Raw genomic sequence first — 26,142 nt, 5'->3', positions numbered from 1 at the left:
CTCCCCTGCGCGTCTGGTGGAATTTTCTTGGCCTATTTAGGGAGGTTGCTGTTTACGAATGGGGTCGACAAGTGTAGAAGTCATTCCAGCAGAGACAGGGGCGGATTATTGGACCAGCGGCGGTGCAGCATTCACCGAAAGAACGGCAGAGAAGCGCCTCCATCTGGCGCAGTCGGCAGCCGCTGCATGTGTCTACTGTGCATGTACCGCTTCAAAAGGGGGGTGGCAACAGCTGCAGGGGGCACTGCCACCAGTCGCTTTCTGAAGGAATCCGTTGAGAATCGCCGATAGAAACGGCAGGCAGATGGCGCCCATGGGGACTGCCGAGAATCCTTCTGCTGCATCAGCCGCTGCCTCAGTTGCCAAGGAGGAAGTTCCAGCTGCCGAAATGGCAGAGGCTGCAGGAGGGGATGCGGCAGTGGTAAAGGGGGAAGGGAAAGAGGAAGCTGCGGTCGCATCATCGGAAGGGGCAGCCGCAAAGGCGGCTGCAGGAGAGGTGCAGCGGGGTGTATCGGGAGCTCCCGATGCATCGGTTAATGACTCAAAAGGCAGTTCTTTCTCTGCGCACTGCTGCGGCGGCAGTAGCAGCGACAAAGCGCCTTCCTGCTGCGCAGGGGATGCAGCAGAAGGAGGCTCCAAAGAATCAATCAACTATGCAGAACGCTATCTTAAGGCGATGGGCATGAGCAGCAGCAGCAGCAATGGCGCGAGCGCGACGTGCCGAGGCTTTGACTTGGCGGCTGCAGCTGCAGCTCGAGATCTGCCCCCAGATGACAGTGCTGAGGGGGAAGTTACTGGCTTCAAGTTTCCTTCGTATGAGGAATTTTTGAAGGAAGAAGAGCAAACAGCTGCAGCAGATGCAGCAGGCAGCAGCGACACGCAGGATCAGGGTCACCTGGATGATGCGTTTGCCGCTTTCATGACTGAACTGGAGCGCATTCCCACATCGAACCCCCAAAGTAAGAGCGTCATTTCAATGGATTGAACGTCACGCGTTGATACGCGCATAGACAAAAGCAGCCATGAGGAGAAGCGGCAGGCAGAGAAAGCCCTCCTGGGCATGGCGTCTTACCCTTCTCTGCCTTCCACCTGTATGTATGTATGAATACATGCATGTATGTATGTGTGAACGTATGTATGTATGAAGGCATGTATGAATGGACGTATGAATGGATGTATGCATGTCTGTATGTATGCATGTATGTATGAATGTATGTATGCATAAAATGTATGTATGAATGTATGTATGTATCATTGTATCAGCGCATAAAATGTATGTATGCATGAATAGATGCGTAAAATGTATGTATGCATGCATGTATGTATGAATGTATGTATGAATGCATAAAATGTATGCATAAAATGTATGTATGTATGAATGCATGTATGAATGTATGTATGTTTGCTTGTTTGCACAGCTCGCCGCGCTGCGGCTGCTGCAGCACTCGAAGGCAAGACAATTTCCGAAGTTGCGCAGGCGAAGACTGCCAAAGTAGTGGTGGCTGCTTTCGGGGATGCTACCTCCGAATGCGTGCGGCTAACCTCCCAGGTCTTTGTTTCGCCCTTTCAAGTGCTCCTTCTTACCCCTGATGCTACGGAGGAGGATATCAGGAGGCAGTATCGCAAGGTGAGTGATCTGGCATATACGAGGCACACAGGCTGTGGTCTTTTGAGGATGGGAACTGGGAGCTACTCATGAAATGTATACCCGAGGAAGGCTGGCTAGGGGCCACATTCGGCACTAGAAAATACTTTTTTTCCTTGCGTTTTCCCTCTGTTTCGTTCATCATGAGAAAGAAGTCTTCATGGCACCGATCCACTCAACGCATATATGCGCAGGCCGGGTTTGTGCTGATTTCTTCAGCTGTCGCTGCTGATTCATCCTGACAAGTGCAAACATGAACTTGCACAGGAAGCGTTTCAAGGTACTTGGTCCGCTGCATCTGAGGTGCTCTTGCTGCACAGAGTCTGTTGTTTTGGCTGGTGCTAAGCGCCCGTGTTGCTGCAGTGCCTTGCATCAGCCTGCTGGCGCAAAGCGTCACTCGCGGCTGCATTTTGCCCCTTTCTGCAGCTGTCCGCTGCTGCTCCCTTCTTTTTGCATGCGCGTCTGCTCAGTCGTGAATAAGGCATACGAGAAGGTGCAGGAAGAAGGCGTCCGGCAGCGATACGAGGGTGTCATTGAGGAAGCAAAGAAGCGCGTGTTGAAGCAGAGAGTGCAAGAAAACAAGGCACGGCGAGCTGGTCAGCCTTTTGGGGGCATTAGAGGAGGGGCAGGGAGTGGCGGTGGGGAAATGACGAGGATTTTGACGAAGACTGATAAGGCTTGCTGTTTTTGTGAATTCTGTGCAGAGGGGCACGAGGGGGAGCCGTGGAATGCACAAGTCTAGAGCTGTGTGCATATATATATATATACGTATGTATATTCATATGTGTATATGTATATGTATATATGCATGCATATATGTATATGCACCTGTGTGAGCTTTTTTGCTGCATGACCTTTGCGGTGTATCCGTGGAGGACTGCAACAAAACGCCGATATAAGAGTGTAGCTGCTTGTGACACAGCTGGCCAAGAACTGCTGCCCGAGACGCTGGATGCCCTTCGTGGCGCTGTCTTTGAGTGCTGCGAGGCGCTGCTGAAGGAAATCCAGGAGAAGAAGGACTACGCAGACAAGTGTAAAGCCGCCAATGAGAAGTATGAGCGAGAGGTATGTGCATTCCTAGATTCTATGACGTAAGCGCTTACGCCTGTAGACTCTATTGGCGTCTATGTGTGTGTGTGTGTGCCTAAGTCGGTGGGTGTGCTTTGACTGCGTGCCGGTGTGCATGCGCGACTGAGAGGTGCCGTATAAAGGGCCCCCATAACGTGGCGTTTCAAAGTGTATGTGTGTGTGTTGCGGGGGGGTTGTTTCAGAAGGAGGATAAGCTGATTGAAGAAGAGAAAGAAAAGTGCAGGGAGAGGAATGAATGGGTGAAGAAGCGGGATGAACGCGTAGGCAGCTGGAGAGAGTATCAGGTGAGGTGCACAAGTCTGTGCCGCTTTGCTGCAGAGGCACTCTTGGGGAGTGTTGCTGTCGGTCGTTTGCAGCTTCTGGGGCTGTCTGCATGCGGCGCTCGTCTTTGAGGAATTGTGTGGTTGATCTTAAATGCAGCCATCACCACACGCCTGAGTACGCGTCTGGCTCCTGTATGACATGCTTTTCGTGGCTTATGCTTGGCAGCGCATGCTTTGTGGCTTGGGGCTGTGGTGGATTTCAGGAGGGTTTGAAGAAGAAGGAAATTGACCACCGTGCCTTTACGGGGTTGCGACACGTCAGGGAGGAGCGCCGAGACGAAGATCTCGTCAAGAAGCGGCAGAAAGTACAGGGAATCGACAATTCTTACAAGCTCAACTGGAGATAGTGCATCACTTGCTGCTGCTGCTGCGAGGCTGCTAATACTGCGTATATATATATATATTTATTTATTTATATTTATGCACGCCTACTGCTGCTGGAAGCACTTTCTTGAAACCATGCAGGTCTACCTGCCCGCTCCTCCCGCTTTAGCCCTAACTTCCGCATCATCAGCTGCGGAAATCGCTCATAAATCTGGCAGATTAAGTGGTGATGACAACGCGTAAGATACTGAGATGTGTTTTAGATGTGGTGCATCTCGATTTTGCGCGGTCTCGATGTGTCTAGACACGCGACTGCCCGGGGTTACGGCATCAGGGCACCTGCTGTATGCAGTTTCCAAGACGTATGCATGTAGATCTGTACCTATATGTATATAAGTCTATCTCTAGATCAATGTTCGCAGGTAGATATGTATACATATGAACATACATGCGGACAACGTGCAATACAGGGTCCTGTGCTCTCGATTGTGCCCGACTATAGGTAGTATCCGTACTTGGCATTTTTGCTCGGGGTCCTTGTTGGTTGGCGTGTTTCTTCAAACTCTAAATTCTGCATGTTTCGCTCAAGTAATCTGTAGTATGGGTAGGTCATGAGCACGTGCAGCGAATTCACTATATACACATGCCTATGTAGAGAGTGTCCAGGAAGAAGGACCTCCCTTTAATTCCTTGGAGGCAGCAGGAGACGGCACGATATGTATTTTATCGCCCAACTAGGACTTAGACCAGGGAGAAGCTCATCAGGTACTGACGTTATGCGAAGGCCTCAAAGCATCTTTGGCTAGAAGGGACTGAAGAGAATGGGCGCATGCACTCGGGTAGAAGTGCTAGAAAAGGGAAAGCACCCTACATTTCGCCTAACCTGCCGTAGCGCGAGTTGGTGGCTTTTGTAATGCTCCTTCTAGGATCCTTGTAGAGAGACACTTATCCCTAATCATGATAAGAGAAAGCTTTCGTATCCCCCTCCGACCAAAAGCTCGCTTCTTCCCCTGTATTCCTTCTTTAGAGTCTCGGAGCGAGGGGCAGAGAACTAAGGTACGGGTTGAAGCCCAATCTCTAAGCACTTCGAGCATTAGTTCATGCCTGGTTGCATGTAAAACCAAATTATAAGGCGCAGCCACACATCATCACTGCTTCTTGTCGTGTTGGACTGACTCTACCACGCAGCACTAGTGTACTAGAAAGTTTCTGAGTGACACATTTTCTGGTGCACTTCAGTGCCCAGTGTGGTACGGAGTAAAAAGCGAAGGCTGACAAGATTCACCCTGCTCAGCCACTTGCTTTCTGCTCATGAAATATTGTGGGTATCCAGATATCGCCAATCGACGTAAGAGAGGAGGGACCTGCCCCTGTTTCATCGTGTTTTGGAGGTAGATTGAATAAATGCGTGCCTCCTGCCCGTCTGGAGGATCCGGCGAGGACAGCTTTCTGACCAGTGCATTTCCCACAGGATAGATATACACTGTGGTGAGACCTCCTAGGGAATTCGAAAGTCAGCCCCTAACTCTTTCGGGCACTGGCAGTGCCGTGCCGTAGGGGCGACATGTGCGCTGCCGGCAATCCAAGGCCGTTACTGCCGTTACTGGAAGATACAGCAACACTGGTGAAGGCACTTGGGACGGAAGTGCCGGACGCGAAAATGCATACATGGGCGGAAGCCAGCACAAGTGACAGCGGCAGAACAGCTTCTTCCCCACCAGCGGCAAGGCAAGAGCTCTGTGTTTTTCCCCTAACATGGACAGTTTGATCAGAGTATCACCACCGCTTGCCCGTAATTCTATCGACACAAGTGAGAAGTTAAGGGGAAGACCGAGTAAGGAGAAGACTCTCTGTCCGTGTGCATCTTGATAAGCTACAAGAACGCATCGATACTTGTGCGGGAGCTCGGCTGTTCGCTTCTGAAGGCCACTCAGGGGATTAATATGCAGGGGTGTCCGCAATGGTGAAAGAAAATATAAATGACAGGTTCGTCCTAAAATGTATCAAAGTCTAGGGCGAAGAGGGGCGGGGCAGATGTAAGAGCAGCAGCAACAACACCGGTCTGGTTGCAGCGTGCAGTCGCAACATCATCATGCGGGGGACGGCGGCAGGCACACCGAGCCAGCCAATGATGCATGCGGCTGTCACCATCCAGCTTTCTTTTGAACACTTAAAAGCAAATAACCAAAGGATCGTGTGCTGGGCAGGGTGGACAAAATCGAATACCCCCTCTACACCCTCAGCCAGCTGAGCACAGCCGACCAAAACACTGCAGACCCCCTGCGCAGGGCCTCGCATCTCCAATTTGAAAGCCCGCCAACATAAAATCAAGTGCTCCTGTCATGAGTTCGATCGGATATGCCTTGAGAACTTCTCGGTGAGCCGGCTCGCAGTAAAAACAATAGCGGCAATGCCCCTTGCGTGAGCACCGGCAGCTGCAGCAGACAGACATACACCCACAGCAGCGCTCAATGAAAACGTCAATGCAGAAAACAGAATCACCATAGTCACAACAGTATCATGAAAGAAGTACAAATCGGGTGTATTCGCTCATGGCAAACGGAAGATCAGCAGCAGTAGCTCATGCAGTGCCACTGCTGGGTCAGCAGGGCTAGCACGGGCAGAATTGTGAGCAACAGTACTAGCAGTGGCGGCACTACCCTGCTTGAATTAACAGCTGCTGCCATGCTCATGCATGCGGCCGAAGGAAACAGTTGCACTTTCCCCGGTTGATTCGACGCACACACATATGGCTCGTGGTTCTGGCTGATTCAAGCCTCAGCAACGGCAACAGGTGTACCTACAACTTGCAAGAAAAGGATGCAGATCATTCTGCTGCTTTGTAGCTTCCTCACGGCTACTGTTGCTGCGGCTACTTCGAGTGTTGTGGACCAGCTGACAGTTTCAGAACTGAGGGTCACACTGCATGCAGCAACAGCAGCGCACGCACATGCAGAAACCGAGACACCCGCATCATCTGCAGCAGCTAGAGGCGCTCTGCTGTTTGTTGCCTTTACAAGCAAAGATTCTCGCCCCTGGACCCGTGTCTCTGCCTCCTTCCGGGTGGCTGCAGCCGAATACTCACGTGTTGTGGAATCTCAGCGCCATGCCTTTCAGCAGCAGAAGGGCCACCAACACCCTCAACAACAGCAACCGCTGCTTCTACCCAGCGTATCGTTTCGAGAATTCGATTGCGAAGCGGACGGTGACTCGGCTGCTCTCTGTTCTGAAGCATTGGGTGTAAAAGAGTTCCCGACATTTTTGCTTCTGCAGCAGCCTGCTGACACTGCCGCTGCTGCCGCATCAGTAGATGTGGTGTATACATACACTCCAGAGGAGGCGGCAGCAGTAACGGAAGCTGCTGTGGTTGCCGCCTTCAGTCCAACAGTTTTCCCGCGCCCCAAGGCATTCGTACAGTTCCTACTGCGATACGCCTCACCCTTCTCTGCAGCCTCAGAAATCATTCACAAAGCAGCAGAGACACCTGCAGACGCAAGACTGACCAGTCTTAGAGGTTCCTCCTGTGTTGTGCAGGTCTGGAGCCGCGATTCGGTTAATCTTTTGCATTTTGACGCTCAGATAGGCAGTTCAGCTCCCTCCTTTCTGCTGTGTTTACCGCCAGAGACAGAAGCCGCGTCGATGATCTCTGACGATGCAGCAGTGCCTGTTCCTGCCGCTGCTTCTGCTGCATCTGATGCAGCAGCAGAGAGGCATGCTGCACTGACCACGTTTGTGCGGAGCTCCTGCGCATCTCTTCGAAAAAATCTATTCCTCTTTTCAACGGATCTGCAGCTTTGCTCCCAGTTCACCAGGGACGAAAGTAGTAGCAGCAGCAGCAGCGCCGCAACCAAAGACTTCGTCCTTTTAGCGCTGCAGCCCCTTGCTGCAGCCGATACGGATGAGCAGCAAGGCACTGGCGGGTCTAGTGACTCAGCGGTGGAGAGGCAGCAGCAGCAGGAATTGACCATTTGGCTGCGTGAACAATGGAAGAACAGCCTGGAGAGAAAGCTCGCCCTTGAGGCCGTTGAGATCCTCAGCACCCACCGCAGCAGCAAAAACATTTGCATGCCCCTTTTGCGAGCTCAGGTTTACGATTTCTTTGCTCCAGTCATGAATGGCGGCTGCAGACACGCGGGAGCAGTTGCAAGTGACCTTGTTGAGTCGGCAGCAACAGGTGCACCAGCTGCGGGCGCTGCTGTAGCGACAGCAGCTGCAGTGGAGCAGTTTCTAGAGGTCTATCAGCACCCCGTTTTAGCCTTCATTTCCGAGGAAAATTTCCTCGCGCTTCGGCTAGCTGAGGCAACAGCGGACCGCCGAGGAGGCTGCCTGCTCGTGAGCCTCGCTGTTAATGCTGCAGCGGCAGCTGCAGCCTCGGCGAACGCTAATAAACTAGCGGGTGTTGTTGTAGAGGAGCAGCAGGAGCTAGGAGTCGGTGCGGAAGAGGTCTCTAGCAGCAGCCCTGCGATGATTGCCGCATACGATATATTCGGGGTGTCTGAACAGCTGCAGCAGCGGCTGCAGCGGGAGGACAGGATGCAGCAGGCGGCTGCGCTCATGATGAAGCAGGCACAGCACCAGGTGCAGCAATTTTATTCTACGATCACTAGCGTAACGTACAAGCCTCTTTTTGAGGCAGCGGCAGCAGCTGCGTCAGCAGAAGCAGCAGGAGACCCCGAAGAAGCAGCGAGAGCAGCAAACGTGGTGGCAGCGCCACTGAACAGAAAGCCGTTTTGCTTTGCATTGCTTGATGGCGTTTCTTTTGGGGATGTTTTGGAATCCTTTGGGGTCTATGCAACCGCAGAATTGCCGGCTGTCATTGTGTTTTCTCCCGTCTTCGTGGTGGACAAAAAGCCCTCCCTTGCCTTCTTCCAGCAGCAGAGGCAGCAGAGCGAACAGCAAAGCGAGATGGGCTGGGGTTTGTCGCTCATGGAGCCAGCTTTCTATCTCAGAGACAGATGGCGTTTGACGCTTGAAAGCCTTGAAGGGCAGCTGCAGCAGGACCTGGAGCACCTGCAGCAGCATGCCGAAGGATACGACTGGTGGCGTGAAGGAACTTGGCTTAGGAGAATTGTCGGGCAGCTGATTGTGCTGCCCTTGAGACGGCCTGCTGTGGAGTTTCTGTACGCTGGGGTGTATAGCCAAGTGGCAACCGCTGTATGGGTTGCCTGCTGCCTCCTCCTGGCCCTTATTGTTGGCCTCCTCGTTTGCTGCAACATTTGTGACTGGGATGCCCTCGCTGTTGAAGCAGCAGCAGCAGCCAGTGATGCTGCAAACGCCGCCCAATGGGGGCTTTCCAAAGTGCGTTGGGCACTGCACTGCCGCAGGAGGCGGAAGCAAGAGCCGCAGCTAAACGGCAAGAAAACAGACTAACTTCTTCGGCTGCAGACAGAGAAAGCGGCACGTGTGGGGACGGGTGCATGCGCCGCTCTCCTGCATGTGCAGCAGGTGGGGTAGGGGCACATTTTCCCGCTTGTTTGCGCGCCTGCACAATTTCAACAGAGGGCTATTTCGGCTGCTGGCATGCATTTTCGTTGCAATGCACATTGAATTCTTGCACAAGGGCACGTGTTGGCTGGCTGCTGAACTTAACTTAGAGGGGCCGCCGTCTGGCAAGCCCTCTGATACGCTTAGGACTGCAGGAGGAGCTGTGGCGTTGCACGCATGCGCGTGTGAACGCCTTTAGAGCGCAGAAACTCTGCAGGCATAATTCGACTAGTCTTGTATTGACCAGGAGGCGTCGATCAATGGGCAGAAAACGCGTCCACCTTGGTGTGCAGGTAGCGTCTTTCTCTGTTTCTACGCGTACGCTTCTCTAAAGTCACAAGGGCTTCTCTTCTGGGTGCATTGGCGACGGGGCACCTGTGCCCAGCACTTTTTTCAATCGCCTTATCTGGGGTTACCGGAGAAAGGCACTAAATAATTGACGACTTACCACAAGCCCACTGAAAAGTTCATCATTGTTTTTCATCACTCCGCCCCTCCACATTTCCTCAGGACTACTCCGATACGAGAAAAGAGAAACAGCTAAGGTGCATTCGGCTAAGCCTTAAACGTTCGGAGCATTCACCGCTACTTGCACATAGCACTTCGCGCATACGCAAGGTGTTCAAGTGTAAAATTAGCCCGCTACTTCTTTCACTCTTCACCTCAAATATACTCCCTTGCATTCTGTACCTGTAATTTGAAACCAGGTGCCTGCAGGATAGTGGCAGAGTCGCCGCTTCCGAGGCTACCAGAAATGCCAAAACAGTCCAAAAAACAGGTGTACATGTAAGCATCAACCGGAAAAGTGTAATTGACGGTAAGAAAGAAGCACACACTGGCCAACAGCCAAAGGGGCACCAAGCCAACACGTTCGTGGCACATGCAGTCGGCAAATAAGAGGTTCAGCACTTCATTCAGAACACTTATATACAGCAATGCAAGGAGCATAGTGTATATAACTTGCCGCCACGTCGAGAGTGGCTTTCTGTGCTTCAAAGCAAGAGCGGACTCCACCGGTTGGACATTCCAGCTTACAGCCCCGCAGTGTCGTTTTGTGCAAAAAGCATGCAACCATGCACTTTGAGGCGACAGTGGGAATCCCACTGCAAAAAGAAGCTTCACAGTCCGTCTGGTGGCTTGGGTGCACCCCACCGTAGAGACCATGCACAATTGTGGCTAGATTCTCAGCAGCCAGAGTGACGCAGTTCTCCTACGCCAGGCTTTTGCAGAGCCTTGTGGTTCCTGAGAGGATGCGGGCTCCTCTGACAATGAACTTTTATGTTTGACTAGCGGATGTCGGGCCAGGATAGCATCTACGTCGTTGTCTACAGATCCAGCAAACATGCCCTTTTCACTGCTTACTCCAGCTCTAACACGGCCCAGGACGTCGCTTGATTCTTATTTTATAGCTCGTGTCGGACGTATTATTACAGGTAGATATCAAGATTTTGTTATTGCGTTTTGCTTTGCCTTTAGCATCCGCCTCCGCGCTAATTATAAAATCTCCGCTACTAACAACCCTGAGGTGCACGGACAGGCAAAGCCCACTGATCGCACGCCTCCGCAGTATTTGCGACTCTATGCTCACAGAACCCAAGTGCTTGCTTCGTTTTATTTCTGATGCTGAACATGTTAGCAATACAGTAGTGCACTCGTCTACTAGTTGCCCTCCCCCATCTGGGATGCCCTTGGAAGAGAAGAATCTCTGCATGGGGCCTGGACCGGGTGGTCCAGTGTCAGCCACCACCCCTAGCAGCGAAGGGACTTAGTAAAAAACTGACTAGTGCGATCAAGTGTATGTGCAAAGCTCAGGAGAGCAAGTTTGTTTGATAAGTGCTGATTAACTGTATGTTTCGAGAAACAATTGTGAACTTAGTTAGCTGCAGGGAAATGGCGGCTGTGTTTGCTTAGCATGGCAAATCGGTGTGAACACCAAGTATCTCGCACGCTATTTGGCTAAATTCCTTCCCCACTGCACGCTCTGCCTGAAATAGCGACCTTCACCCACGGGCATTACCTCAAATGTTAAGGGATATTTTTGTCTAGGTGTTATCTACACTCAAATTTACCCGAAGGCATACTCAGGTAGTTCGTCCCTACATTCTTCATTAGGCCTTTATTGGGGATCTTGAAACACACTCTGCTGCATCCACCGACTGTATATGCACGCAGACATTGCTCCACGAGTGGCAGAGACCTTTCTGGGCTAGTGCGTATCGCTTTTCTTCACACATTTTACTCATCTCCTGTATTTTTTGTAGTAGAAGGCTCACGCCGTTTCAGTGCGCTAGTGGAATCGAGCGCTGCCGCGAACGGGTTGGCTTGGTGCCCCTTTGGCTGTTGGCCAGTGTGTGCTTCTTTCTTACCGTCAATTTCACTTTACCGGTTGATGCTTACATGTACACCTGTTTTTTGGACTGTTTTGGCATTTCTGGTAGCCTCGAAAGCGGCGACTCTGCCATTATCCTGCAGGCAGCTGGTTTCAAATTACAGGTACAGAACGCGAGGAAATATATTTTGAGGTGAAGGGTGCATCGCATCTAAATGCCCATAGACACAATGTTGCTGTTTAGTGTAGCGAGCTAGCGGTACTCTGCAATAAATAAGATATACGAACTGGCAAACCAACTAGTCAATACTCTACTAACTCTTAATTAATTGTCACGACTGTGGTAGAAAGCATTCTAATGCAGCATTGCCCTCTACAAGGAGTATGCCCTGCCCAGGTAGGCCCCCGAAGTCTGGGGGAGGCAACAAAGGTGGTTCAGTAACAGCAGTAGCAATAGGAGTAACAGGAAAAAATGAACGAACAGCTGCAGCAGAGCAAGCATTGGAGGCAAACATGCAAACAGCTCCATCACTGGCAGTAGCAGCGAGCCATTGAATGGAAGTTGTGACACACGTAAAGGCGTTAAGCCGGGCACCCCCATGATGAAATGAAGCGTCTTCTGGAAATTCTTTGCCTTTCATATAGCTTTGGTAAGTATGGAGGGAACACATTTCTTAGCCAAGTTCAGGAATGAGCGCCGCCTCGACCGACGCTCTGTTGCTCCAGCTGCGACCGCAGTTCTCATGAAGTTTCCTCACATCAAAAGCCCTCGATTGTCGCTCGTGAAAAGTAATAGCCTGGGATTTAGGATAAAAGACAGCATCTGGAAGAGTCTGACGCCTAGGATGTGCCATCAAGGGTGACAGGCATGCCTACCATGTGTACTTACAGCCCTGGGGGCTTTCACGGCCCATGGCGGCTACCGTAGAGCGAAGATGCAGCAGCTATTGCTGCTTTGCCAACAGGAGAGAATATATTTCCCTTGTTTAAAGCGTTAGACTGCCCTGTAACCTCGGCAGTTGCTTCTAGAGATTCGGCGAGATACGGGTTCTTGGGCATTAGCGGCATATCCGCAGCGCCAGCTGGTGTGCAATGCCTGAGCATTCAAACCTGTCCGATATTTTTGCTGCGGCTCTAGGGGTCCTACATAGCTGCAGGAGCAGCAATATCGGCAACGTATCTGCCCATCCCTCGATAGTTTCGCGGTCCTAGGTGCAGCCACCAGGGTGAGCCTGCTCAACTGCCAGTGCAGACACCGAAGAAGCAGTCGTATCCTGCACCACCTGAGTCCGCTGAAGCGGCTCAAGGAACTACAGGGAAAAGAGCATTAGCATAATCCAAAACAGCAGCTGTAGCAGCCTGCGGCAGGGGTGGTCTTCTCCATCCACGGATCTTCCAGCTGTACATCGAGTGCAGAATCCCAACCAACCACCCTCCTACTAGCACCTAGAATATTGTGGCTCAGGGGATCGACTCACAGCCTGGCGCCGCTGGTGCTTGTTTACTGCCACTCAAACCACCATCCTGTGCAGAGGAGCTGTCCAGCGATTCACTCTCAAGCTTGGCGAGTGCACCTTCTGGAAGGGGTCGCCACGCGCTTCAGCGGTCCATACATACACCACCGTGCTGTGCAGATAGTGCCTGCTTGCGTCATCTTTCTGCCGCCTCCTTCCCGCCCTTTCGCATCACCTTTTCTTTGTCTCGTTGCCTAGGCCTCTTGAGAATGGCATTTGCAGCCTTGTGGATCGGCACACTGTGTTTTGCTGGTCTAGGGGTTCTACTGTGCGCTATCCTCCCCCCGTTTCTCTTAAGACCTCATAACCTTAGCACGCTCTCAAAGGGTGAAATGCTCAAGTAAGGCGCCTTCATGCAGTTTGCTGCTCGTTTCGTGCTGCCGTGCGTTTCTGCCTGTGCTTAAATATGTACTTACGGAGCGCTTGCCACCCGGGTGTACAGGAAGGTGGCCTCGTGGCTATTTTATTCAAGTCTGTTACAGAGGACGAGGGCGTGCCTTGAGTTTGTTTGCAATAGATTGTATGCTTGTCGTGAGGGGGTGCCCCGTCAATTTTGATGAATTTTGAGTGCCCCCACTATCTCGATGCAATTTCGCCAGGCTCGGGAAGGGGCTTGTTTGCTGTGTCAGGAGGGCTTTTGCTGTATTCGCCTTCTGCAGTTCTTGGCTCAGGAAACCTTTTGATCCTTCTCTGCCCTCCATCTGTTGCTACCTTGCGATTTTAGGCTGATGTTCTCTTTGGTGACAACAACTGTCATCTGCCTGTGGCTCTTGTACGTATGACACGCGTCTCTCCCGCCGCAGGGCCGTTGCTTTTTGAGGCTGCAGCTGCTTTCTCTTGCCACTGCTGTTGTTGCTGTCGCCTGGGGAGAGATGGGCATGAGCAAGCGTTTGCATGCAGCCCTTGGGGTGTCCTCCTGGTTTCTGCGTGCAGCTGGATCGTCGTATACATGAGTCAAATGTATCCCCTCATCTCTCCGGAGAGATCCGAAGGCGAATAGCCCGTGCAAAGAAGCCTTCCATGGCGAAAGAGCACTTAGAGGGTTCGACAGCAGCACCGCAGCTGCTAGGCAGGCACACTGCAGCTTGTGTTTTGTCGCTGTGCATTGCAGCGCCTGTGGCGGAGCTGCGGCGGCTTCTGCTGCTGCTGCCTTCATGTTTCTGCACGGCGGAAGCAAGCAGTAGTGTGCCTGGCAGGCTGCACGACCCTGAGATTACACGTGAAGGGCGTTGCTTCTATCGCGTGCTGTGCTTGCGGTTCAGTTGCCGCAGTATCGGTGCCTTCGCATACCAGCAACCACTAGCTTTGAAAAACTGCAGCCAAATCCGGCTGCACAGGCAGTCCGAAACATCTGAGGAGTATACGCTACTTAGCTTTTCTCGAGGTAGAGTCATGTCTACTTGAAATTTTTCCCGTCCGCTGCACTGCACTCCCCCCACCTACCTACCTACCCCTGAGAGTGTCTAGACCACAAGTCACCGTCTCGACAACAACGGCTGTTGAACAAGTCGTATCAAAAAAATCCACTACAACAGGACTGAGCGACTGGGGGTAGGGCTTGCTTAGAACAGAAAGGTAAGCGGTTGCTAAGGCCCTCCGAACTGCTGCAAGGCGGGCGTATTGCCGCTGTGGAAGCGCAGCAGCCATCGCAAGCCTTCTGCAACAAGTGCAGAAATAAGACTACTCTTTTACAAGGATCTTCCTCGGCATCCAGCAATGCAGGCGGTGAGGGCCTCATGCGGGCTGACGTGGCTAATGGAGGCCTACGCACAAGCGTCAGCATTGGTGATTCCCCCTCCCCTGTCACGTGATTTGTGGCGTTGTAGGCATATATACATATAGCCGGCGGCTTTCTGCATAGCTGATTCTGAAGGTGCTGGCTGTGTTGGCCGCTGTGTGTGTGTGTATGTATGTGTGTATGTGTGTGTGTGTGTGTATGTATGTGTGTGTATATGTATGTGTGTATGGGTGTGTGTATGTGTGTGTTTGCAACTACGAAAATCGCTGTTTGTGGGTGCCCCTACTCACTACGTGACCCACCAACACGCCGCTAGCTCTGAGCGTAGAGGGGGAGATAGTGGTGGCTAGCTCGCTAGTGAGTCTGCTAAGTGGCCACCTCGGGAGGTTGCGAGCTCACTGACTGGCAAAAAGCTGAACACCGACCTGAGATCCTTTTAGGAGTCTTTGGCAGTTAGTGGTGCACTCCTCCCTGCGCTTGCAGACGCACGGCAACCGCAACTCGCGCTGCAGCAACTCCTTCTGGGCAAAGGCGCAGCCTGCCACTGCTCTAAAAAGTGCAGCAAGCGTGCTCCGCTTACTCTCTCACACCAGTATCTAGGAGACATCCATCCTTGCAAACAGCCACTTTGGCTAGCTGGCTAACCAGCCCCTGAGGCTCGCAGATCGGCCAGCGACGCTCACACAGATCCAAACAGCGGCGCGGCTGGGAACTCCTGCCGCGTTCTCCAGCGGCTGCCGTTGCTGCTGCTGCAGCAGTTTCTGCTGCAGCGCGAGCTGCGGATGCCAAGGGACTGCACTGGACAGCCAGAGCTGTGCCGCCAACTGACGGCGAAGAAACTTTTTTCTCTCCCACAGACTGCACGCGCACACCAACCCCTGAGCTCAGCACGAGCGCTACTCTACAGCCTCTTGAATATGAAACTGCCAAGGGTCACTGCGCCTTGGAGTTACTCATGGACGGAATGCAGAGCAGCTCTCTTCCCAGTAACCGCTACGGCGGACAGCGAGGGGCTGTACACGTGCACACGCAGAGAGAGCATGGCAGCAGCAACCGCAGCGACAGATATATTGGGGCTACACAGATGCAGAAATAGCAGAAACGCACGCGCAGTGCACGACACCAACAGTACATACACATAAAATGTGTATATGTGTTCGCAAGCATCCGCGAAGTCGACAGGATTCCCATGTTCAAAAACACTCAAATATGCCCTACCTCCATGGTTGCACCCCCCTAAACGGCGGGTGCTTTCAGTAGCAGTCTAAACCTGTGCTGCTCTTTAGAATCTGAACGTGCTCCAGGCACTCGACGTGTGGTGCTGTAACACCGATGCCGCTCATGCGCAGTTGCTACAATTAATTCGCTTTGCAGCAGAACCTGCCGTACATATAGTTTCTGTGTGCAAAAATCTCCACTCTTGATGCTTTTCGTTGCTGCACAGATCACTAGGGTCTCTCAAGGGATGGATGTCGTTCATGAATCTTCCCGCTTAGAACGATGCTTCTCCTCGCGCTCCTGCTACGGGAGTTGCAACCGCTGCCCACGGTGCAATAGAGCCAACAATGTGTAACTATTCAGCAAACAAGTTGCAGAATATGCTCGAAGAAAAAGGAAGCCCGCGAATACAGGAGTTCTGAATAGTCCCGATGGCGCCGATGCTGTTTCAGGCACACAGCCCGTAGAGTACAGAGGCGGCAGCAGTGTGGACACTTGCACTAGGGAGATGAAGACAAAGACGGTGAGACGAAGAGGCGATTCAAGTGAAAATATGGTGCTGAACGCACGTAACAGCTGGTGAAGGTTAGTGAAGCGGCAATATGTATATGCCTATTGAAGCACAAAGGGAGGCTAAACTATGCAGCCGCAATAGCAGCAGCTGCTGCTGCAACTGGTACGATTTCTCCCGTGCATCTCTCGGCTTGCCGAGTGCAGTGCTGACTAACTAATATCCAAGGCGAATTTCCTTGCTATTTGAATATTACAGATCTTTCGACCATTTTGGAGTGCAAACACTGCAGGTATGCTGGTGGCCAACTGCCGTTGCTGGTGCAGCAGCAGCAGCAGTGCAGCAGCAACAGAGGCTGTTTAGCACTGCAAAGCTCCTCAGACAGCCGCTATAACAGTACACCGGTAGTAACTGGGAGCACACAAGGCCAAATAGCAGCAAAAGCGTCATCCGCTGATCTCCATGAGCCATAGCCTTCCAGGTTCACTAACGGGCAGCCGTGGCAGAGGAGCAGCTTCAGCGGCAGTGGGACCGCGCGTCTCTTGAACTGCGGCTGCGCACAGTTGGCATGCAGTCGCGGAAGCAGCACGAGTTTGTACTGAGCCTCTGCAGGAGCAGCTGCCGTTGGGAGCGCAGCAACAGAAGGCTCGCAGGGGGGGCGACAGGCGGCATCGCTGGTTCTACAAGCAGCCGCAGCAGCAAGAAACAGTGCGACGAATCAAAACGGTCATAGAGGCTTCGAGAGACAGCCCAGCCTCTTGGCGCGCACACTTGCAGCGAAGTGCCAAGACGGAGCAGCAGAAGAAGCCTTTGGAGCTCTGTCCACTTGCAAATGAATGCGCAGTCACAGGAGCAGCAGCAGCAGCTCGCCAAACTGCCATTGCTCTCTGCAACACAGATTACACCTCAGCAGACAGCAGAGCCAGCAGCAATAGCAGCAGCACCAACAACAGCAACAGCAACAACAGCAACACCAACAGAAACACCAACAGAAACACCAACAGAAACACCAACAGCTGTACCAGAAACAGTAGCAGAGACGGTAGCCACAGCAGAAGCACCAGTCCTCACCGACGTGACGAGAGGCAATGTGGAATTTCTTGCTGGAGCGCTGTTCGATCTTGCTCAAGAAATCCGAACTCGCTGCACCAGTCACCAGCATCGGCAGGATGGCGCGAATCGGGTAGTTGCGGGGGAGAAGGAGTTGCAGCTTCTTCAAGAGGCTGTAGCGACAGCAAACGCTGCACTGACTGCTCTGGACTTGTCTCAGCGGGGGCACCCCCCTCGAGACAGCTGCACAGTGCTCGTCAGGAATTATGGCACTGGCAGCAACACAGCACTCGGAGGCAACAGCTACTGCTGCTGCAAGCGAAGCTCCTTTCCCCCTCCCTCCAGATACGCACAAGAGTGGGGACTGCCTCCTCCCTGTTCGTCTGCCGTTGATTCTCCTTCTTTCCATCTCAGGACTGAAGAATGCTGGGAGAGCAGCAGTGGCATTGCCAGCTGCAAGAGCACCAGTCATGCCAGCAGCAGCAGCGAACGATTTCTCCAGGTTCTGCCAGTTTGCCTCCCTTTCTTGTCATTGGAGGAGCGCATTGGGGGTGCGTGAGTGTTGACATCGTTAGAACTGCAGTCTCTGGCTGCGAAGGGGGGAAGGTGTATTTCTACGCATGCAAGCCTACACTTTTAGGACTGGCTACGTGTGGCGTGCCGCTGCTGCTGCTGCTGCTGCTGCCAAATATCTGTGGGAAGCCTTTTACGGCTTGTCACCATACATAATAGGTGTGCTACTCCTTCTGCTGCCGTTACTGGTACTGCTTCTGCTGCCGTTACTGGTACTGCTTCTGCTGCTACTACTACTGCTACTGCTCCTATTGCTACTGCTGTTGCGCCTACTGCTACTGCTGTTGCGACTACTGCTACTGCTACTGCTCCTATTGCTCTTACTGCTACTCCTACTGCGCCTACCGCTCCTGCTACTGCTCCTCCTGCTACTGCTCCTACTGCTACTACTACCGCACCTCCTGCTACTGCTGTTGTTTGCAGGCATATCTTTGGTGAGTCGTGGATGTCTGCGTGCCGCATGGGATGCCCCCATAGAAACTGCAGACTTTTGTTCGGCTAAGACTCCTCGTGCACCTGTCAGGAGCAGCAGCAGCAGCAGCAGCCGCAGCAGCAGTAACAGCGGTGTGACACAGCATGGCAGCACATCTTCGCAAGCCAATACGAGCTGTACGAACAGCACCAGTAATCGCAGTCCGATGCCTTCACCCTCCGCAGTCTCAGCGAATTCTCCCGATTCGGTGACAGCGACGGCATCCTTGACGCCTCGATCCACGCATCTTCTGGGGGGGGCCGATTTGCTCTTGCTGCCTTCTTTTAGCAGCAAATTGGCATCGCGGCTGCGACGCTTGCGCGTTCTAAGAGCTCCCGCAGGAGCTGTTCCCTTGATTTCCTGTCTGGGAGTGACGCTGGAGGATCTCTCCGTTGAAGGGCTTCATCAACAAGAGGCAAATCAGATTCACTGCTGGCTTTGCGCCGCCAGTAAGTGGACAGCCTCTTTCAAGCTCCTCATCACGGATCCTTTGCCTTTTGTTACCGTGTGAAAAAAATATGTATAAATATATATATATATACTAAGCAGAAAGCAGCACCCTCCTGGTGCTGCAGTAGTATTTATAGTATTTGTATTTGTATTTGTATTTGTAGGGGTAGCCCTCTCAAAACACCAATATGACGCAATCTCCAAGACACTTATATGACGCAATCTCCAAAACACTTATATGACACCATCTCCAAAACACTTATATGACACAATCTCCAAAACACTTACATGACACCATCTCCAAAACACTTATATGACAAAATCTCCAAGACACTTACATGACACAATCTCCAAGACACTTATATGACACCATCTCCAAGACACTTATATGACAAAATATCCAAAACACTTATATGACGCAATCTCCAAGACACTTATATGACGCAACCTCCAAAACACTTACATGACACAATCTCCAAAACACTTATATGACACAATCTCCAAAACACTTACATGACACAATCTCCAAAACACTTATGAGGGAATAGAGACAAAGTGCCCCTCTATAACTCAAAGCGACTGGGAGTTTTGTGTCTTGCAGGCCGTCGGTGCCCTCGTCTGTCTCGTCTGACTCTGGCATTCGAAAGCACAGACTTGTGTTTGCTGCTGCCAAGACTTCAGAGGAGCAGCAGCTGCTGTTTGTGTGGCTGCTGCACATGCGACTACATTACAGCGGGGACGGTAGCTGCTGAAGCAGCTGCTGACCAGCAGAATCCTGCAGTGGCTGCTGCTGCTGCCACAGATGCCGTTGCTGCCTCCCCGGGAGAGTCATTTGCATGCAGGCAGAAGCTGCAAGGGCTTCGGGGAGTGAAGTCGCTTACCCTTATCGACTTGAAGTCACCTGCTGCCATTCAATCTTTGCAAGCGGTACAGTGTCTACCCTCATTCCACCCAATGCCTGCTGTTAAAAGCCCCTCTTTTGTGGTGCCTTCTGGCGAGGCTTCGCGAAATGATGCCTCTCTAGGAGGGGCAGGTGTATTTGTGTCATTTGGGTGTGTTGTTTGATGTGGTGTGTTGTTTGTTTTGGGTGTGTTGTTTGATTTGGTTGTTTGTTTGATTTGGTTGTTTGTTTGTTTTGGTTGTTTGTTTGATTTGCTTGTTTGTTTGTTTAGGGTGTGTTGTTTGATTTGGTTCTTGGTTCGTTTTGGGTGTGTTGTTTGTTTTGGGTGTGTTTATTTGTTTTGGTTGTTTGTTTGATTTGGTTGTTGGTTTGTTTTGGGTGTTTGTTTGTTTTGGGTGTGTTGTTTGATTTGGTTGTTGGTTTGCTTAGGGTGTGTTTATTTGTTTTGGTTGTTTGTTTGATTTGCTTGTTTGTTTGATTTGCTTTTTTTGTTTTGGGTGTGTTGTTTGATTTGGTTGTTGGTTTGTTTTGGGTGTGTTGTTTGTTTTGGGTGTGTTGTTTGATTTATTTGTTGGTTTGTTTTGGGTGTGTTTGTTTGTTTAGGGTGTGTTTATTTGTTTTGGTTGTTTGTTTGATTTGGTTGTTTGTTTGATTTGGGTGTTGGTTTGTTTTGGGTGTGTTGTTTGATTTGGTTGTTGGTTTGCTTAGGGTGTGTTTATTTGTTTTGGTTGTTTGTTTGATTTGCTTGTTTGTTTGTTTTGGGTGTTTGTTTGTTTTGGGTGTTTGTTTGTTTTGGGTGTGTTGTTTGATTTGGTTGTTGGTTTGTTTTGGGTGTGTTGTTTGCCCGGCCTTGCGTTTGTGTGGTTGCTGAAGCTCACGCATTTTTTGGTGTGAGGCAATGAATGTGTTGTGCTACGACTGCCTCTATATTGCTGGTGTTGCTTGTTGCGTTGCTTGTTGTGTTGCTCGCGTGGTGCTGCAGTTTGCCTTTCCGCAGCTGCAGAAGCTGACACTGGGCATCCTTCCACCCGCAACAGCGGCGGATGTGTTGCACTTGCTGCTGATGGTGCTGGCGAACGGTGCAGTGCATGCAGCAGCAGCAGGCAGCAGCAGCAACAACAAGCCGAACAGAAGCGGCAGCAGCTCTTGCAGCAGCGAAGTCAAAAGGCGATGGTCGGTGTCAAGAGGCGAAGAAGCGAGTCTGGGGAGGCCTCTGGCGGCTGCTGCTGCAGCATCAACAGGAGCATCAGAAAAGTTGCGTTCGTCGGAATTCAGCACAGCAGAGGCGCTGGGATGCCTGCTGAGGGAGCGGCAAGGAGCCGTGGAAGAGTCTTTAGGAGGATTGTTGCAGCAGCAGCAGGAGGCAGAGCACCTCCTAGAAATTGCGGCTGCGCTGCTCGAGAGCCCTTTGCTTTGCGCCGCCGCCGCAGCAGCAGCAGCAGCAGCGGCAGCAGCGGGAGAGGCTACGATCGACCGCAAAGCAGCAGCTGCAGCTACAGCAGCAGAGGGGCGAGACGGGGGGGGCAGAGGGCGTGCTGCCGTTCCAGGAGAGGGGGGAGGGGAGTTCAGCATTCCAGAATCGAGAGCGGCGTTTTTGTTCGCTGCAGCACCGTTGCAAGAGATTCGTTTCGCTGGAGCTTGCAGCCTCACCAGCGCAGACGTAGGTTGCCACTGAAGGACTGCGGTTGTCGAAGTGGGGAGCACAGGCGACTGCGCATATTAGCAGCGGCAGCAGCAGCAGCTGTATGGACAGCTGCTGCAGCTGCAGCTGCTGCTGCTTGCATGTACACAGTCTCCTTGTGTGTGCCCTCGGGTCGAGCTGCCTGCTGCCTTTTTTTTCATGCATGCAAGGAGAAGCGTGAATTCAGTACCCTGTTGTATCGCGCGTCAGTCCCACACTGCAGTGCACCCCGTTCTGCCCATTTTTGAACGCCTAAAAGGACTTGTGTTTTGCGGCTGCATGTGTTTTGCGGCTGCATGTGTTTTGCGGCTGCATGTATTTTGCGGCTGCAGTTGTTGCGGGCATTGCGCCTTCTCCCACATCTTCGCGTGCTGGAATTGACGTGTGGAGCCAGCAGCTACGGCAGGGATCTGCCGCTGCAGCTGCCAGCGGTACAGGTTCTGTCGCTAGCTGTGCACCCCTTGCTGTCGTGGGAGGTGGAAGCTCCTTCGTTACAGCTGCTGCGGCTACGGCCTCCCGCTACACCCCCCTGCAGCAGAAACAGCGGCAGAACTGATGCTCCGTTGAGCTCCACCGACATGCAGCACCTCGTTGATACTGCCGTCGCCTTCGCTGGCGCCCTCTCCGAAAGCAGCAAGCGACTCCTCCTGGTGTACATACACCTCAGCGACGCGCACTGCAGGGGCAGCGGCGGCAGGGGCAGCGGCAGCAGCGCCAAGAAATGCTGTGGCACTCCTGGCTGCTCGTGCAATAGCAGCAGTAGCAGTAGTATCAGTGTAAGCAGTAGCAGGAGTAGTGGAGACTTAGCGCTGCTGCGACACGCTGCCTTCCTGCAAAAACTAGCGGCGAAAAGTCTGGAAGCCTCTAGGGGCATGGCTAGCAAGAGCGCACCCAGGTGCTGTGTCGTGGTTGGGCGTACACTTGGATACGTCTTTGAAAATCATCGCCTCCCTTTCCGTAGAGTGGCGCGATGCAGCGACGGCAGCAGCAGTAGCAGGAACGATGGCAGCATTGGAACCGCTCATAAGGATGCCTCTGCAGCAACAGATTGGGAGGGGTTGCTGTCAGTCAGTGAATTTCGACAGCTGACACATAGCTTCAATGCGCTGCCCGCTTCTGCGGCGGAGGGGCCCTTACTCTTAGAGGGATGGGGAGGCCTCGAGAAGTTGGCAGTGGCTGCCCTTATCTGAAATTTTCCGCAAAATATATTTTGTGTTGAACCCCACATCACTGGTACACACACACACACACAAACACACATCTCTTCCTTTCTCTTTTTCTGTGTCTCTCTCTACGGAACACGCGCCTGGTGCTGCCGCTACTCCTGCAGTAGCAGTAGCAGGAAACAACACCTGGTGGTTCTATATATATAGTGATCCAGTCGTGGCTCCTGCAAAATTCAAATGGGAATCTTTTTGTTGCTAGTTTCCTCGGCAGCAGTTTTGCTAGTTTAGTCTAGAAAGCAGTTTTGCTAGTTTAGTCTAGAAAGCAGTTTTGCTAGTTTAGTCTAGGAAGCAGTTTTGCAGTTTAGTCTAGAAAGCAGTTTTGCTAGTTTAGTCTAGAAAGCAGTTTTGCTAGTTTAGTCTAGGAAGCAGTTTTGCTAGTTTAGTCTAGGAAGCAATTTTGCTAGTTTAGTCTAGGAAGCAGTTTTGCTAGTTTAGTCTAGAAAGCAGTTTTGCTAGTTTAGTCTAGGAAGCAGTTTTGCTAGTTTAGTCTAGGAAGCAGTTTTGCTAGTTCAGTCTAGGAAGCAGTTTTGCTAGTTTAGTCTAGAAAGCAGTTTTTCACGGGTGCTACGCTGCAGCGACCTCAGATGAGGTGAGAAGTCTTTTGTGATTTGCAGCGGCAACGGCTGCTGCAGCAGCCGTTGCCGCTGCAATAGCTGCGCCCTTGGGAAGACAGCGGGCAGCTGCTGCTGCTGCCACAAGCAGCATCACGAGAGCATCACCAAGCACCGCCCAGTCGCATAGATCGATGCCTGCTTCCCCCTCCAGCGCCTTTGCACTTTCCTGCACCAACAGCCAAGCACAACAGCCTCTCGCAGAAAAAGCGTAGTGGAAGGAGTACTGGGCGCGGAGCCAAGAGTCTTTCAGCCTGCTCTGCTAGAAGGGTACTGTGCAAGGCGTGAATACACAGCAGACGAAGCACTCCCTGAATACCAGGAGCGGAAAAACAAACGCTGCGTCCTACCTGGTGTTGCAGTGCCAGCGCATGCAGTTGTTTTGCATCTGCAATGCGATGCTGCTGCTTCGCTCCCGTAGCCGCAGCCGCCAGTCCCTCGGCTTGCAGCACATGCCCCCACAGCAGCCGCTGTCTTTGCTGCTGATCTTGCTGCAGTGCTGGGAGCCCACGAAGACAGGCGCAGAAGCTTTCTAGCCTGATCAGCACATCAACCACTAAGGGAGCCAGCAGAAGCGCTGCAGCCAGCGGCACTTGCGGCAGAAGCGCAGGTGTCTTTGCAGCGGCAGTCGCATGGACTGCCGCTGCAAAGTTTTTCTCGCGAGACAGCGCAGCAGCTGCTGCCAAGGCTATGAAGGCTCCTCCACCAGTGCCTACCACTGGCGTCTCTGCGTGCTCCCCGTGACAAAGCCGCTGCAGCAGCAACGCTGTCGCTGTGCTGGCTGCTGCCGCTGCTGCTGCAAGGGCGGCTGCGGCGAAAGCCCCGTACTGCAGCTCTGAAAAAACGCATGCAGCCCCAAAGGCCGCATGCTTTAGGCCAGTCCCCAAAGGGGGCCCCTCTGCTGGCAGCAGAGAGGGCAGCAGGAGGGCCCCCAAGAGACTCAGGGGGTAAGGCTTCTTCCCGTTGCTGATTCTGTCGACATCGCCAAAGTCGAGCAGCACGTCTTCTGGTGCGGCACTGAAGTGCGAGCGAAAGCGGAGGAGGGCTTCCGCGTTCTCCGCAGCCAGTGCAGCCGCAGCTGCAGCTGTCTTGCTGCTGCATGCAGTCGCTACTGCTGTTGGCTCACTGCTGCTGCTGCTACTGCTGGTGTTACCTCTTCTTTCGCGTGTCGCTTTGTCGCCGTGGCTGCTGCTGCTGCTGCTGCTGCTGGCACTAGCTGCTGCTGCTGCTGCTGCTGCGTCGTTGTACGCATCAGGATCCGCCAAATTACCCGCAAGCCTCAGCTGCTGCAGCTGCAGCAGCAGCAGCAGGAGCAGCAGGCAGGCACTGAAGATCGGCACGCGGAGAGGCGGATAGAAGAAGGCATTTTGGTAGGCGGAGCGCCAAAACTGTCCAAGAGCGACCTGCTGCAGGAGACAGTCAATTCGCAAGCAGCACCAGCAGCAAAGCCTTGAATGAGAAGCCTGCCAATTGTTATCGCGCGCACGCCATCGCTAAAAACATTTGCTGAGAACACACGTGAAAGCCGTTTGAAACCTCTCAAAGAATTCGGACGTGCACCCTCTACACGCCGCAGCAGCAGCAGAAAGAACACCAGGGTTGTAAATGCGGTTTCTCGCGGCGCTTTCAATTACGCAGACACCAAGAAGGCACCAGCATGCAGCCTGAAAAAGCCACTCGGGTGCACGCAGCACACAGCCCCCAAAGCAACAGCTTCAGGCACACCCATGGAGCACTGGCGGATGTCTCTTGCGCAACGAAGCGTTGCTGCTTTGGAGGCGCTCGCTGGAGGGGGTCCTCTCGAAGCTGCCGATTCTGCAACTCCCGCTGCAAATGCTGCAGCAGGGGAAGAGCGTGCTCTCCCCCCCCCGAAAGCTGACGCTGCTGAGACCGTTGTTGTGTCTGCCGCTGCTGCTCCGTGAGCATGCGGCAGCGCAGCGCCTGCTGCTGTTGCTGCAGCAGTTTAAGCCAGTCTGAATCCGTCCTATTCACCGTAGAACGATCAGAAGTGGGGGGCACAGTTGCTGCAGCGGCTTCTTGGACCCCCAGCAAGCGCGTTCGCGGCAAGGCAGCGGCAGCAGCGAGGATGGAAGAAGCTGTTGGGGGGAGCAGCTGGATCGCAAGAAGTAACCAGGGAGACGGCTGTCTGTGGCAGGCTGCTGCAGTGCTCGTGCTAAAGCTGTATCTACAGCTGCCGCTGAGACTCGGAACTTGCAGCTGCAACAACGGCTGATAGGCTCCAAGAAAAGAGGGGCGAAAGAAACATTCCTGAAAGGCGCTGCTGTGCGATGCTGCTCTTGATGCTGCTGTTGCTCTTGATGCTGCTGATGCTGTTGCTCTTGCTGCTGTTGCTCTTGCTGCTGTTGCTCTTGATGCTCCTGCTCTTGCTGGCATAATACTGCTTTGTTCTGCTGCTGCATATCCCAAGGCTTTCTGCTGGCGATCACGCCTTCTTGCTGGGGTTGGCGTCGAGCAGGTAAGGGTTATTGCACCACAGTCGTGAGGACTTGTTGCGCTCGAGGCTGCCGCCACTGTCACGCTAGCAGCGAGGGAAGCACATGCAGCACTATGAGACCTTCGGAGGGGCTGCAGCAGCAGCAGAAGGGCCCCGCAGCGAGTGCACGGGAAGGCTTTCTGGTGCATGCGGTTGTACATCTCGCTGCGGTCTGCACCAGTTCAACTGTAGTGGTCAGCCGATCGCTCGGTGAAGATTTTCAGGCTGTGCGTTCAGCCGAGAAGCGAAGAAGTGCTGAATTTCATTGCAGAAGCCCAAGAGGTCGATCTCTCATGGCTCTTCCACCCTCCGTCCGCAGCGCGAGCGCTCTTGCTTCCATGAAGCCTGAAATACGTGGGAAGAAACAGTCGCGTAAAACCCCCAAATCGACACAATACGACAAGATTTGCCTTTAAAATGCATGCTCGAGACGCGCATTGCTATGTACATAATACTTTCAACCCCAAGACTCGACACTTCCCACTTCCTCATACGGGGACGGAGGGAGG

The 26,142-nt window shown here is 52.7% G+C and overlaps 3 protein-coding genes across 3 annotated transcripts; 2 read left to right on the top strand and 1 right to left on the bottom strand.

Annotated features, from left to right (window-relative positions):
* The first annotated feature begins 58 nt into the window (after positions 1-58).
* On the top strand, positions 59-3,404 carry LOC34618008. The gene is made up of 9 exons (XM_026334099.1): positions 59-153; positions 292-551; positions 615-959; positions 1,419-1,627; positions 1,865-1,925; positions 2,116-2,241; positions 2,568-2,710; positions 2,917-3,018; positions 3,261-3,404. The coding sequence occupies exons 1-9, from the start codon at positions 59-61 to the stop codon at positions 3,402-3,404; spliced, it is 1,485 nt and encodes a 494-aa protein (XP_026189884.1).
* Positions 3,405-6,357: 2,953 nt separating this feature from the next.
* Positions 6,358-22,492, top strand: LOC34618004 (the record flags this gene model as incomplete). The annotated part of the gene is made up of 9 exons (XM_022731349.2): positions 6,358-8,641; positions 17,026-17,288; positions 17,344-17,511; positions 17,692-17,776; positions 18,222-18,584; positions 19,322-19,647; positions 20,604-20,735; positions 20,931-21,281; positions 21,635-22,492. Coding segments are annotated over 9 exons (4,830 nt in total), but the record flags the coding sequence as incomplete, so codon positions are not given.
* A 600-nt stretch (positions 22,493-23,092) lies between these two features.
* LOC113146527 lies at positions 23,093-26,125 on the bottom strand. Its single transcript, XM_026334098.1, has 6 exons — positions 26,070-26,125; positions 25,940-25,978; positions 25,542-25,714; positions 25,039-25,376; positions 23,778-24,632; positions 23,093-23,401 (listed from the first exon to the last, which is right to left on the bottom strand). Exons 1-6 carry the CDS (start codon positions 26,123-26,125, stop codon positions 23,093-23,095), a joined length of 1,770 nt encoding a protein of 589 aa, XP_026189883.1.
* Between the last annotated feature and the right edge of the window lie 17 nt (positions 26,126-26,142).

This window comes from Cyclospora cayetanensis, unplaced genomic scaffold, assembly GCF_002999335.1.
Source record: "Cyclospora cayetanensis isolate NF1_C8 unplaced genomic scaffold, CcayRef3 CcayRef3_contig_36, whole genome shotgun sequence".
In the NCBI taxonomy this organism is placed as follows: domain Eukaryota; phylum Apicomplexa; class Conoidasida; order Eucoccidiorida; family Eimeriidae; genus Cyclospora; species Cyclospora cayetanensis.
Note: the sequence above shows the minus strand (reverse complement) of the source record. Positions and strands in the feature narration are given on the sequence as shown.

What these genes read in the sequence shown, in the direction of transcription:
- LOC34618008 (XM_026334099.1), top strand. Translation starts at nt 59, where the DNA reads ATGGGGTCGACAAGTGTAGAAGTCATTCCAGCAGAGACAGGGGCGGAT. An exon ending in TGCACAGGAAGCGTTTCAAG is followed by an intron (nt 1,926 to 2,115) that starts GTACTTGGTCCG and finishes GCGTCTGCTCAG; the next exon opens with TCGTGAATAAGGCATACGAG. An exon ending in GCAGCTGGAGAGAGTATCAG is followed by an intron (nt 3,019 to 3,260) that starts GTGAGGTGCACA and finishes GGTGGATTTCAG; the next exon opens with GAGGGTTTGAAGAAGAAGGA.
- LOC113146527 (XM_026334098.1), bottom strand. Translation starts at nt 26,125, where the DNA reads ATGAGGAAGTGGGAAGTGTCGAGTCTTGGGGTTGAAAGTATTATGTAC. An exon ending in ATATGCAGCAGCAGAACAAA is followed by an intron (nt 25,377 to 25,541) that starts GCAGTATTATGC and finishes CTTTTCTTGGAG; the next exon opens with CCTATCAGCCGTTGTTGCAG. An exon ending in CGGAGCAGCAGCGGCAGACA is followed by an intron (nt 24,633 to 25,038) that starts CAACAACGGTCT and finishes AAATGTTTTTAG; the next exon opens with CGATGGCGTGCGCGCGATAA.